The 13,653-nt window shown below is 38.1% G+C and overlaps 1 protein-coding gene across 1 annotated transcript in view; it reads left to right on the top strand.

The window, feature by feature from the left end:
• The window catches only part of GPM6A (glycoprotein M6A), a 182,711-nt gene extending 174,437 nt beyond the window's left edge, over positions 1-8,274 (top strand). The window contains exon 7 of the mRNA XM_056560682.1: positions 4,889-8,274. Within this exon, the coding sequence (XP_056416657.1) occupies positions 4,889-5,041 (153 nt within the window). The 3' untranslated portion in view covers positions 5,042-8,274. The remainder of the gene's footprint in view (positions 1-4,888) is intronic.
• The last annotated feature ends 5,379 nt before the right edge of the window (positions 8,275-13,653 follow it).

Below are 13,653 nucleotides of genomic sequence, written 5' to 3' on the forward strand. Positions count from 1 at the left end.
GCTAAAAAGTCACCAGGAATACAAACAGTTTCTAAATTTGCCTGAAAACTGGTGGAAAGGCTACATTTCTGGCGTCAACAGGTCAGATATAAGGATTAAATAATACTTAGAGCAAGGATATAGGATGCATATAGTGGCATCTGCCCTTATCACCAGCTCAAGAGAGCAGTCTAAATCAGCCATCCTGTAGCATGAAGACGGCTAAGAGACCTTCAACCACCATTTAAACTCATCAGACCCCCTGAAATTGCACTGTGGGGGTCCAATAAATTCCCCCAGAACCCACTGGAACCTCCATTTTGATCACAGCTATAGATCCCACCCTATGGATCACATCTATAGGGTTAATGGTAGACATCAGCATGATCACTGTATTAGCTGTGAGTCCCTGGCTGCTTATAGTCATTGCAATTCACCAACTATGAAACAAACATGGCTACTGCACTCATTTCACAGCCACACCACAGCGCATGTCTTTAAGGGGTTAAAAAAAAGCTTTTGTAGCAACCAACCAAAGCGCAACCATCATTTATTGTGTTGTTAATGGTTGCAAAGGGCAAATTTTTGCCCTGATTTAGTAAAATGTGTGAGAGTAAACTGGTGAGATTTTGGCCACAGCAAACAACTCAGCTTTCATATTTTAATGAGTTCTGGTAAAGTGAAAGCTGTGCTGTGATTGGTTACTGTGGGAAGTTTTTTTTTTCCTCCCATATATTGACTAATTAGGGCCTTTTGTCTTATACAATTTCATAAATCCGCCCTTATGTATTCATGTGATATGAACCTGTCATTACGTTCATGCTGCCCAATCCACAAGTTATTGGGGTGTCTCTGGTGACTTCTCCCTGCCTATTTTCCTTTATATATTTGTGGTTTCCTTAAGCACTATGACTAATCAGTTATAGTTTATTCTGCAGTATTTCTCCCACCAAGTGTGCCTACCCATTGTGTTTCTATGGTAATGTAGCCGGAGGATGTATCTGATTCCTATAAAAATAACAGACAGTTTTGAATACATTGCACAGACACCATTTCATGTCTACTTGAATACTGCAAACTAGTGACTGACAACATGATAGAATGACATACACTATGGCTTCAAGCACAATCCACTGTGTCGCCAGATAAATACAATATTGATCTGTTAGATGTTCAGGCTTTTTAATATACATATTTTTACAATAACTATAATTTGTGGTGGAAATTTGTGCAAGATTGCGTAGAGAATTTCTGGGGCAGCCTCACATGTAGGTTAATCAAGATTCATGTTCTTCCTGATATTGGCATTGATGTTTACTTTAGACTGCTGTATGAAATGCCAGTCTCGGAACCCCTCCCCCTCCATTGTGTAGTATATAACAAAGACCTGCTACAGTATAACATACAACTATTTAAAATATATTTATGCCATGAAAAAATAATTAAAACATGTTTTTGTACAATGCCAATACATAAGGAGGTCAACCTGACCATATTATAAAATATTATTACATAAAAAGTTATTACATATTCCAATAGTCCAGGGCCGTAGCCCGGGGTGCAAAACACCTCTGTTTATTCCCCCCCAGAAATATATAAAATATAACTTTTATTGTGTATCTTAAAAATAATAATAAACCCAGTAATGTGATATTAAAATTGTAGTGCCAAGTGGGATGGTATGATTATGTTCTGAGCAGTTTGCTCTTAGTATATAGGGTTCTGCAGAAACCGCCACACTTTGCCTCTTGAAAACGGCGCGGAGACGGCGAAACATGTAGAGGCGTCACATTAGTGTTTTAATATTGTGCCTCGTAAGGGATATTGGGTTTCTGCAGAACCCTAGATACTAAGAGCAAACTGCTCAGAACATACTCAAACCATCCCACTTGCCACTACAATTTTAATATCACATTACTGGGTTTATTATTATTTTTAAGATACACAATAAAAGTTATATTTTATATATTTCTGGGGGGGGGGGGGGAATAAACCGAGGTGTTTTGCACCCCGGGCTACGGCCTTGGGGTTTGGTGATATATAGTGTATTGGCCTCTCTAGTCCCTCTAATCCCTCTGGGTCATCTATGGAGTTTCTTATTTCAATAGTCATCATCCATGTCTGTATATTCTGGAGTGAGAATGTTTGAGGTACAATGACTCCTCCTGTCACTCCCCTGTCACCGTTCTGTTGTCTCTGTCCTTCATATACTGTACACCAAAGATATAGGGGGAGATTTATCAAAAACCTGTGCATCGGAAAAGTCGAGCAGTTGCCCATAGCAACCAATCAGGTTGCTTATTGAATTTCTGAAAAGGCTATTTAAAAAAAAAAAAAAAAGCAATCTGGTTGCTATGGGTAACTCCTCCATTTTTCTTCAATGCAAGAATTGATAAATCTCCCCCATAGGACTGACAACTTTACCTTACTTATGACAATGTCAACATTATCTGTAGTCTTCTCTCTATATAGGTCCAGACATTACACTGTCAGCAGACTTAAAGGGAACCCGTTGTGTTGAATGTACAGTCTGATCTGCCAGAATCATATGACAGAACCGAAAAAGCTGAGAGGATGAACTTACAGGGGGAAATTTATCAAAAACTGTGCAAAGGTAGCGTGGTGCAGTTGCCGATGGCAACCAATCCGATCGCTTCTTTCATTTTTAAAGAGACCTGTGAAAAATAAAAGAAGCAATCTGATTGATTGCTATGGGAAACTGTGCAACTTTTCCTCTGGACAGGTTTTGATAAATCTCCACAGTTTTGTGTATAAATGCTCAGTAGAACTTGTTATTAAAGGGGTACGCTGGTGAAAAACTATATATATATATATATATATATATATATATATATATATATATATATATATATATATATATATATATTAATATTTTTTTTTTTTTTCTAAATCAACTGGTGCCAGAAAGTTAAACAGATTTGTAAATGAATTATATTTAAAAATCTTAATCCTTCCAGTACTTATTAGCTGTTGTATGCTCCACAGGAAGTTCTTTTCTTTTTGAATTTCTTTTCTGTCTGACCAAAGTGCTCTCTTCTGACACCTCTGTCTTTCTCAGGAACTGTGAAGAGCAGGATAGGTTTGTTATGGGGATTTGCTCCTGCTCTTGACAGTTTCTGAGACAGACAGAGGTGTCAGCAGAGAGCACTGTGGTCAGACAGAAAATGCATTTAAAAAGAAAAGAACTTCCTGTGGAGCATATCGCAACTGATAAGTACTGGAAGGGTTAAGATTTTTAAATAGAAGTAATTTACAAATCTGGTTAATGTTCTGGCACCAGTTGATTAAAAAAATTATGTTTTTCACCCCTTTAATTAATTTTTACCTCCAGTGCAGTAAGTGATCTTGTACGTAATGGCAGCCTTCCCTTTATAAGTATGTCTACAATGATAGCTGCCAATCACTGGGCATGAACACCCTCTAGACTCTTCAGCTCAGAGTGAGCAGAGAATTACATTTTTTATTTCAGTAGAGATTACTTTATTACCCTGTATCTGACACAAGAACTCCAAGTCATAACTGTTGATGTTTGATGGCTTAAAAATAGTGCAGTCAAAGGATTTCCGCAGGAAACCTAATGAAAAATGCCAATATCGACCTAAAACTGCAATATTAAATTCTATTTAGATTGTGGGGGTGTGCAGGAGGGGGGTCATCTCAAAGAAGATAACCGTTCTTAGATCTCACAAAATTGTATTGAAAATTTGTGGTCTTCTCAAAGAAAATAACCTCTATGCATGGTGGACTAAGAAAACTATCACACAAAATCATGTGTGCGTAAGGGAGTGTTCTTCTTAAAGGGGAACTCTGGCAAAAAAATTATTCTAATGCCTGGGCTGCTTGAATAAAAATAATAAACTTTGACTTCTGCCAGTGCCACTGCAATTTGTCTACTGTCCTCTGGCCCCAGTCTTTTTCTGGCTTTTGTTACCCAACTCATCACACTGCTCCCAGCTAATCGCCAGTCACATTAATGCCCTGTCTCCGCCAGTGATAGGCTGAGTGGCAGTATGATGTAATGTGCCTGGGCATCAGGGAGAAGACTGGGCCCGTTACATGACACTGCTGCTTAGCCTATCACCAGCCAGGGCAGGACATCGCTGCAGTCCACAATTAACTGAGCACAGTGTGACGTGTCGGGCACCAAAAGCCAAAAGCAAACCAGGATTGGAGGATAGAAGACTGATTCCAGAAGGTAAGTCAAAGTTTATTTTTTTATTTTGGCATCTAGGGTATGTAGAGGAAATAAAAATGTTCCCCCTCCCTTAAAATCTATTGAATTTGCAAAATCTACCACATGCTCTTTTGGAGAGTTTCACTGTAGTACAATAAATCTTCTTAAAATCTAAAGTTCAACATCAAAATATTACTGTGCTACAGATGCTAGCATTATACTATCATAGCTGTATGATCATGTAAAAAAAAAAAAATTCTCCACCTTTAGTCTTTTGTTTTGATCTTTTAAAAGGGGCTGTGGAAGTTGGAACACTGTGTTTTTGGTGCCATTATCCCTCATAACCCTGTGATTTATTTTTGTTAAGAGGGAATATTTCCGCACAGAATGTACAACTAAATCAATAATGCAAAAACAAAATAAGTGAAAATTATACTTTTTTAATAAACAAGTTAATGTTTAAAATGTAAGGAATATATTTCATATATTTAAAATGCATCTGCCCTGTATAGTGAATACATTAGTTTAAAAAAATGTAATGTATCATTTTGTAACATTTCAAAAATTAAAACCTCTAGCACACTTTTGACACAAGAAAAGACATAACGCACCACCAGCTTCCAAACATTCTTTTCTGTTGAAAGTTTTTTAAGACCATTTATGATTTTAACAGTCTTTTTAAAACTACGCACAACTTTTTTTTCCCTCTTCAAGGTCCATTACCTGATGGTGCTATCGGCTAACTGGGCCTACGTGAAAGATGCATGCCGAATGCAAAAATATGAGGACATCAAATCCAAGGAAGAACAGGAACTGCATGACATCCACTCAACCCGCTCTAAAGAGCGACTTAATGCTTACACATAAAACTAACCTCCCACATCTTTGTAACATTTCAGTTCTTTGTTGTTTCAACTAACAGCCTCCCTTCCATTGTAAAATGAAAATGAAGTGCTTTTCCTAAAGATGGGTTAAATGCCACCTATCTACATAACCTTGATTGACCAGCACTTAGCATCTTCACAGTGGTCTGTGTGACAATGTCATATAATATGGAACACCCTAATAGTCTTTCCTAAATTGTCATAAGGTGACTGGTTTCTTAGAAAAAGAAAATTAACTGTTAAATAAAGATGTTTGTTTCCTTTTTTAACCACTTTATATGTGTTTTGCATAAAACATTTTGCATTGTTTCCTATGTTTTTAAGAAAAAAGCTTTTTATACTTTTTAGTTTTGAGTTTCAAAAACTACTTTTACCTACAGGTAAACGTCAAAGGGATCGTTGTACAGAAGCATGTACAATAATATGCTTACGGCTCTAAGTTCTAAACCATGCATGGACTGTTCAGGCTTCTTAGTAGTGTCTTGGCCCTATGAGTAGTCATGGGTGTAATTTCTGTTTGGCAGGTTTAAAGGTGCTTCTTTATTGGTGTTATGTATTAATGTATGCTGTTAGAACCTCCGTATTCAAGTTCAGGCAACTACAGTGACATAGTCATCTGTATAACGTGTGAGCATGCATATTGTGAGGATAGTGCATGGGCACGCCCCATTTTACCAACATCTTATGCCCAGTTTTAATCCAACATTTAAGTGGTGTTTGACTAACAGATAATCTATAGCTCAAATCCATATGTAGGTATCTAGCTATTATTTAACCCTTGCTTTTTTATATTTGTTGTAAAATAAATGTCAAGCTATTAAACTCAATTCAATGTTTTCTCACATATTTTTTCATAAATTGTCTAAAATGTGAACTATTCCTGGGTATACAGAATCCTTATACTTACTAGCCGTGGACCTGTGTATGTAGTTCTACTTTGAAATCATTCCAGCAAGCCAATGTACTGTACATGTTTTTCAGTGAAACTCTACGAAGAGTTTTAACATACCAATGTTACTGGACCAAATTTTCAATTTCCATCTGTTCTGCCTTTTGGAATGCTCTGGGAATGCTGTGAAGTGTCTTTATAACATTAAGGCAAGAATTTTGTCAATGGTTAAAGAAAATCATATATTGTTTTGTGCACTTTATAGATGAATTGTGTGACCGTTCAGTGTTAATGCATTGTTCATTTTGATAGCTCTTGGGGTTATGTCACCACTTTTCTCATATTTTCTTTTTCTTTTTGCTTGCGTTGACAATTTTTGGTATTTTGCACTTATAGTGATAAAGTAGTTGTTGGTGGAAATATAGTGAGTGACAATATTGGACTATGGGGTGTTGCAATCTACACATGGAATTGTATCCCTATACATGTAAGTGACCATGTAGGTGCTCTTGCTATGATTTGTACTGAACCTTTCATTAAAAACAAAAACATATATGTGACAACATATACATTTGTGGTATTTAGCAGTGTGTAACATATTCATCATTCTGCACAAGAAAACATCCAGCTTTGTTGCAGTGTCTCTATTGGACTCAACTACTTTAGCTTCACATTACAAAATGGAATAGTGCATGCTAATAGGGTTATCTGTTTCTTGGTTGTTTTAGTACTTCGTTCTAGGTAGCTTATTGACCTAACTAATGTAGGAATTTAGGATAGTGAAATCAGTAGACCTTTTTAAAGTTGTTACCCAATTGTACCATCTTGAATCAATAGATAACTCATTTCATTAGACAACTGGCCTTTATTTTAAACCTAGACTCTAGAAAAAGAGCTAACTTATATTGAGTTTCCTATCTTTTTTGAAGAGTTCAAGATGATGATATTGATTGTATGGAAAGAAGAACTGTGAGCGCTTAGTAGAGACAGTCGCTTTACATAGTTAATCCAAATGCACCAGAATGCAGCAAATCAATTGACTAAAGATTTGAACCTTTACTAAGCTATGATCATAGAAGAAAACAACAGATCCTTAGTGTTCCTATAGCCATACCAAGTACTGCAGAGCTCCAAAAAAACTATAGATTGTACTGCCCTACAGTAAAGCCAATATTTTTGTTGACAGAATCCATAGATATGGTGCAGCTGTGTAGTTTATGTATTGATTTAAAGTCAAATAGTCATAGCTTTTGCATGCGAGAAAACATTAAAGTATAGAGGTTATTATTCTTAAAGGAATGCAAAATATGATTCACATTGAGTATCTTATCATTTATATAAGTGGATTAATAAGGATGCAGGTACACTTAAAGAAACTGAAAAATCAGTTCCTGATTGGTTTGTAAACATTTCTGCCCCCCCCCCAGGGGGCCTCTCATTTGTGATACCTGTAAAGTAGAACTTGCATTGAGCTATCATAAAAGGTCTGAAATATGTAGTGTATTTCCAGCATCTGCATATTCTTCCTGTGCAACATGGAAGTACGGGTAAGGGTAATTGGAAGGAAAGAGTTTCGACACACCAGTCAATAATGAGTTTTTCAGGGTATGATTTTAGATATTCTTTTGAGTAGACAAAGCAAAAAACATTACATTTTGGCAATAAATTCATATAAATAATAATGATAATTTTATTAGTTCATTATAAGTTCACCCTTTAGATTATAGGTTTCAAACTTAATTTTCATTTTACACAGGAAATGTGGCCAGTTAAGTGCGTTTTGACTTATAAAACACAAGAAAAGAATGAATTGCAGGAAATAGTTTAGCTATATTATTCATTTTTCCCCAAGAAAAGATTTTTTATCTATTAACACTCATTCATGATGTGGATTTTTCTAAAGAAAATATTGCTAGTATAGTTACTTGTTGCATGCTTAAACATCTAGTAGTGATAGTTAGATTTTCTTTTAACATTTATGTCCGTCAACAGTTCTCAAATTTGTGCAGTATTAAAAAAAAAAAATCTTTTCAAAAATATTCTTCTAAACCTCTTTCAAATTCTATATTGTAGTGTTTCAGTTTTGTGTCTCAAACAGTTTGTGATTTTTAAACAAATGTCCTATCGATCAGTGTAATAATGTTGATGCTTTTTGGCTTTCCTCTGGTATTAGAGTTTGTATTTTCACAAAGAATGCTTTGTAGCAGGCATTATAATTAACCTGTTTTGTACATAAATGTGCCAACAGCTTCATGGTGGCGTTTTTGAAATGTAGAACAAAGTGCTTGCAAAATGTAATAAACACACTTGTGTACTTTGTGTATTTACTGGTAGTCACTGCTTGATTCTTTTACACAATGACACCATTGGAGATGTCAATCACTGTCATTTCCAACATATACTTGAAATAACTGATGGTGCTTTATGGTAAATTTAGAATTAAAATAACAGGTTGACATATGTTTTTGTTTCAAGATTTAACTTTCCCACAGAAACACTTATAAAACACTGAGTGTTATTTGAATGTGGATTTCTAGTTAGTTTTTTAATATAAATGTATAAATGTTTAACATAAATCATCTACAAACGAAGTCCAAATCCAACATCCTGAAGACCAAATGTCCCCTGACTTGCAAATGTCTGATGCTGATTGACACAATATAGGATTCTATAAACACTAATATATACCACCAAAGTTGTATCAGCAGGATACAACTGCTGTAACCCAACCAAATTTTTGAAAAAAGTGGCAGCACCATTATTAAAGCACTGTCAATGATAATTTCATTTAGGCTGATCTACACTTTCTCTGGGGGAGCCCCATGAGTGGTGCTTATAGTCAATGGCTGACTATGTAACCATGCAAAAAAATGTCGAGCTGAGCCAAAAGGTGACAGAGTGGCTCAGGACTTTCTTTGTAATTCAGTTCTCATAAGTGTTGGAAATAATAACGTATTTGTTTCCTGAACCAAACTGTCCTTTGGTTATTATATTCTGAAAGGCATTTTTCTTCTGGTGTTCTTTTCCCATTTTCTTGTTGGTATTTCTACTTTTGAAGTTCGACGTGGGTTACAATAAAATATATGTGGACATGAGAACATTTTTAAAATGTCCTTGAATAAACCAGTGTTGATTTTTATGTATAATCTCTCCCCCATGTTAGCGCTATATAAACATTAAAGTTATCTCTTCTTTCCAAAAATAAGGTGAAGACTTCCTTAACACTGTAATAAGTGTCAAGTATACATGAAGTGGCTCCTTGGAATTTACAGTATATGATCTTATTGAGGCTTAGGTCCAGGAGATATCTTATTAGGTGTTATATGTTGGTACAATATCAAATTCTTTCAGGTGTATAGTGATGCAAGAAAATGTCTACCATTATGTAGTGAATATATGCTTTAGATACAGCATAATTACCTGAAAAATATGACTTGAAGGGGGCAGAGTAATGTCTTGTAAACCCCTGTGATGTGTATATCTGCCATTTTGTGTATGAATTAACACTTGACTGGGTGTTCATTGTGTTGCATATATTTTGTCATGTGTCCTGCATATCCCGTTTTATCCTAGCTGAAACAAAAGGCTGCATTTCCTGCATCTGGTGAACTATATTCCAGTTGGGGAAATATATTTTTATGGCTTCCATATAGAAAATGTTGTCGTGTTTGCTGCTTCCCTATGTAAATGACACACTTAAAAACACACTGGTGGAGGTTAATCAAAACCTGTGTAGAGAAAGGGTTGCCCATAGCAACCCATTAGATTGTTTATTTCATTTCACATAGGCCTTTTAAAAATGAAAGAGAGAATCTGATTGGTTCCTATGGGCAACTGCACCATTCATCCCCTACACAGGTTTTGATAAATCTCCCCCACTGTCAATAATTTTGGTCACAAACCACTAAACGTAGGTCCATGTGTCCTGACCCTCTCTGGTTTTGCCCACATGACTTTTATTTGCGTACGTAAAGGGGTGCTCTGCTTTGATAATCACTTTCGCACACACCTATTGCAATAGGTCCCAATGAATAATGTGCACCCCAAAACCAGTCCACAAACCAACACACAAAACGCTGCCATTAGAACAGAATGCCACAGTTCACACGTTCAGGTTCTCACACCCTAAGCACTTTAGCCCTAAAACTGTAACCTGTATGAGCCACAATACTGTATATACTCTATGGGGACTCTTTAGAGCATAAAGGCAAAACTATACATACATACATACAAAATTGTGCAAAACAGTATTAATATAAAAAGAGAGAAAAAATAGAAGCATTTGATACTTAACAGTGTTTGGATAATTCCTAATCTTTACAGGACATGGAAGAAAACAAGACCATGTCAATTGGAGTCCCACCTTGTGTCACCACCAAGGCCGGCCTTAGGGGAGTGCGAGCTGTGCGGCCGCACAGGGTGCCATAGCAACAGGGCCGACACAGCTCGCACCAAGTATATATAATTTGTATTGCCCGATGCCCGGGATTTAGCCCTGCTTTGGGCAAGCAGCGCTAAATGCCAGTGTAATGAAGAAAACTGTGCCCTGTAGTGGAATGTGACCCTCCGCACAGGGACACAGTTTTCTGTTTTGCAGGCCGCTCCCTCTCATTACATTCCCACTATCCTCCCTCAACTGTCTCCATATGTGGAGGGTCACATTCTGCTTCAGGGCACAGTTTTCTTCATTACACCAGAAGGCTTCACTTACCCTGCCCTCCTCCGTGTCTCCGGTTGGCTGTCCGCCGGCTCGAGTCTGAAGAGAGACGTCGCGCAAGTGACGTCCCTCCGCAGACCCGCACAGGATGTCAGTGACGTCTCTCGTCAGGCCGCCGCCGGAGAGAAGAGAAGCGCAGATCAGGTAAGGTTGTCTATGTGTATGTGTGGGTGTCTGTCTGTGTGTGTGTGCATGTGTGGTTGTCTGTCCGTCTGTGTGTGTGTGTGCATGTGTGGTTGCCTGTCTGTGTGTGTGTGTGAGTCATGGGGGGGGGGGTATGGGGGAATGACAATGCTACCGAATTTAGGGAACCTGCTACTACCTAATGTGGGGGACCTGCTTCTTCCAAATGTGGGGCTATACTGCACCTAATGTGGGGAGCTATACTTCACCTAATGTGGGGAGCTCTACTGCACCTAATGTGGGGAACTATACTGCACCTAATGTGGGGAGCTATACTGCACCTAATGTGGGGAGCTATACTGCACCTAATGTGGGGAACTATAATGCACCTAATGTGGTGGAACTATACTGCACCTAATGTGGGGGAGCTATACTGCACCTAATTTGGGGAACTATACTGCACCTAATGTGGGGAGCTATACTGCACCTAATGTGGGGGAACTATACAGCACCTAATGTGGGGAACTATACTGCACCTTATGTGGGGAACTATACTGCACCTAATGTGGGGGAACTGTACTGCACCTAATGTGGGGAGCTATACTGCACCTAATGTGAGGAACTATACTTCACCTAATGTGGAGAGCTATACTGCACCTAATGTGGAGAACTGTACTTCACCTAATGTGGGGAACTGTACTTGACCTAATATGGGGAACTATACTGCCCCTAATGTGGAGAACTATACTGCACCTAATGCGGGGAACTATATGGCACCTAATGTGGGGGGAACTATACTGCACCTAATGTGGAGAACTATATTGCACCTAATGTGGAGAACTATACTGCCAACCTAATGTGGAGAACTATAATGCATCTAATGTGGGGGAACATACTGCACCTAATGTGGGGAACTATACTGCACCTAATGTGGGGGAACTATATGGCACCTAATGTGGGGGAACTATACTGCCAACCTAATGTGGAGAACTATACTGCACCTAATGTGGGGGAACATACTGCACCTAATGTGGGGAACTATACTGCACCTAATGTGGGGGAACTATACTGCACCTAATGTGAGGGGAACTATACTGCACCTAATGTGGGGAACTATACTGCACCAATTGTGGGGGAAATATACTGCACATAATGTGGAGAACTATACTGCACCTAATGTGGATAACTATACTGCACCTAATGTGGGGGAACATACTGCACCTAATGTGGGGAACTATACTGCACCTAATGTGGGGGAACAGTACTGCACCTAATGTGGGGAACTATACTGCACCTAATGTGTGGGAACTATACTGCACCTAATGTGGGGGAGCTATACTGCACCTAATGTGGGGGAACTGTACTGCACCTATTGTGGGGGAACTGTATTGCACTTAATGTGGGCGAACTATACTGCACCTAATGTGGAGGACTATACTGCACCTAATGTGGAGAACTATACTGCACCTAATGTGGGGAACTATATGGCACTTAATGTGGGGGAACTATACTGCAGTTAATGTGGGGAAACTATATGGCACCTAATGTGGGGGAACTATACTGCACCTAATGTGGGGAACTATATTGCACCTAATCTGGGGAGCTATAATGCACCTAATGTGGGGAACTATACTGCATCTGATTAAGGGGGACATGGAACTGATTAAGGGGGCAGGGGAATGATTAAATATTTTATAAAAATATTTGTTACAAATATTTTTTTCCTCTTTGTGTATGTTTATGGGGTAATAGGGGGGGGGGGGGGCACCACAAGGTTAGCTCGCACAGGGCGCCTGAACACCTAAGGCTGGCCCTGGTCACCACTTTTGGCACTGGGTCATGATTTTTATCCTTTCCAGTAGGATGGTAGTTTAGAAAGATTTTCAACTTCCTTCTGAGTCAGTCCACAGGAAGGGCACTTTATTACTTATGACAAATTTTACCTCTTACTTCCAACCACAGTTTATACCATTTTATAAAACATAATTCCCACTGCATACAGATGACATTGTACTAATGAGAAACCTTGCATTCATATTGTTATAACCAGATAAAACATTGTAATAGGAAATATAAGTGGTTTATGACGAATACCAAGGCAGTGGAACATACTGCTTGTTTGCTAGGTAAAACTGGGGCATGTTTGTATTTTGTATAGAAATGGTATAGCATGCACCTTATGGATCTAGCCATTAATCAATTGTATATCCTACGTGGAACCCATATGCAATGTCCGTTTATTTGTTTTTGTATTTTTATGTTTAGGTGTGTATTCACACACTAGTTTATTCTGAGCAGTTTGCTATTCTCCCAGGATTGGGAATGGTTAATGCTCAGAACCACTTACATTTTGGGTGTGTCTATATAGTTCTCCTGCATTCTGTGCTGGTTATTTTGTGCAATAATGCTACTATGATGTTTGTTTGTGCAATACACTTCCAAGTCTGCTTGAGCATGCACCTTGTAGTTATCCTGTGATATATCTTAGTTTTAGCAATGGTTAGTTAGTTTTGTTTATTGTAAATTTTAGTCTGTTACATTTGTCTGTTTTAGGATTAGTATGTCTGTTCTGCTTAGTCTTTGCCCACACTGTGTTCGTCTAGTGTCACCTGTGCTCTGTAGGTAATTATTCCTGTTTGGTATCTTGGAGTCTGTTCAGACTTGTCCTGTTTTAGTTTAGTTTTTCCTGTGCTCTGTAAGTAATAATTCCTGTTTGGTATCCTGGAGTCTATTTTGACTCATCCAGTTCTAGTCCTGTGTTTTGTTTTTTTATATTTCTTCTACTGTTTTCTACTAGGTCAGCAATCTGATCCCATGGTGGTGTGTGCCCCGCTGGCTAGTACTCTATTTGGCTTTATTATGCCGT

Source organism: Hyla sarda, chromosome 1 (assembly GCF_029499605.1).
Source record: "Hyla sarda isolate aHylSar1 chromosome 1, aHylSar1.hap1, whole genome shotgun sequence".
Taxonomy (NCBI): Eukaryota; Metazoa; Chordata; class Amphibia; order Anura; family Hylidae; genus Hyla; species Hyla sarda.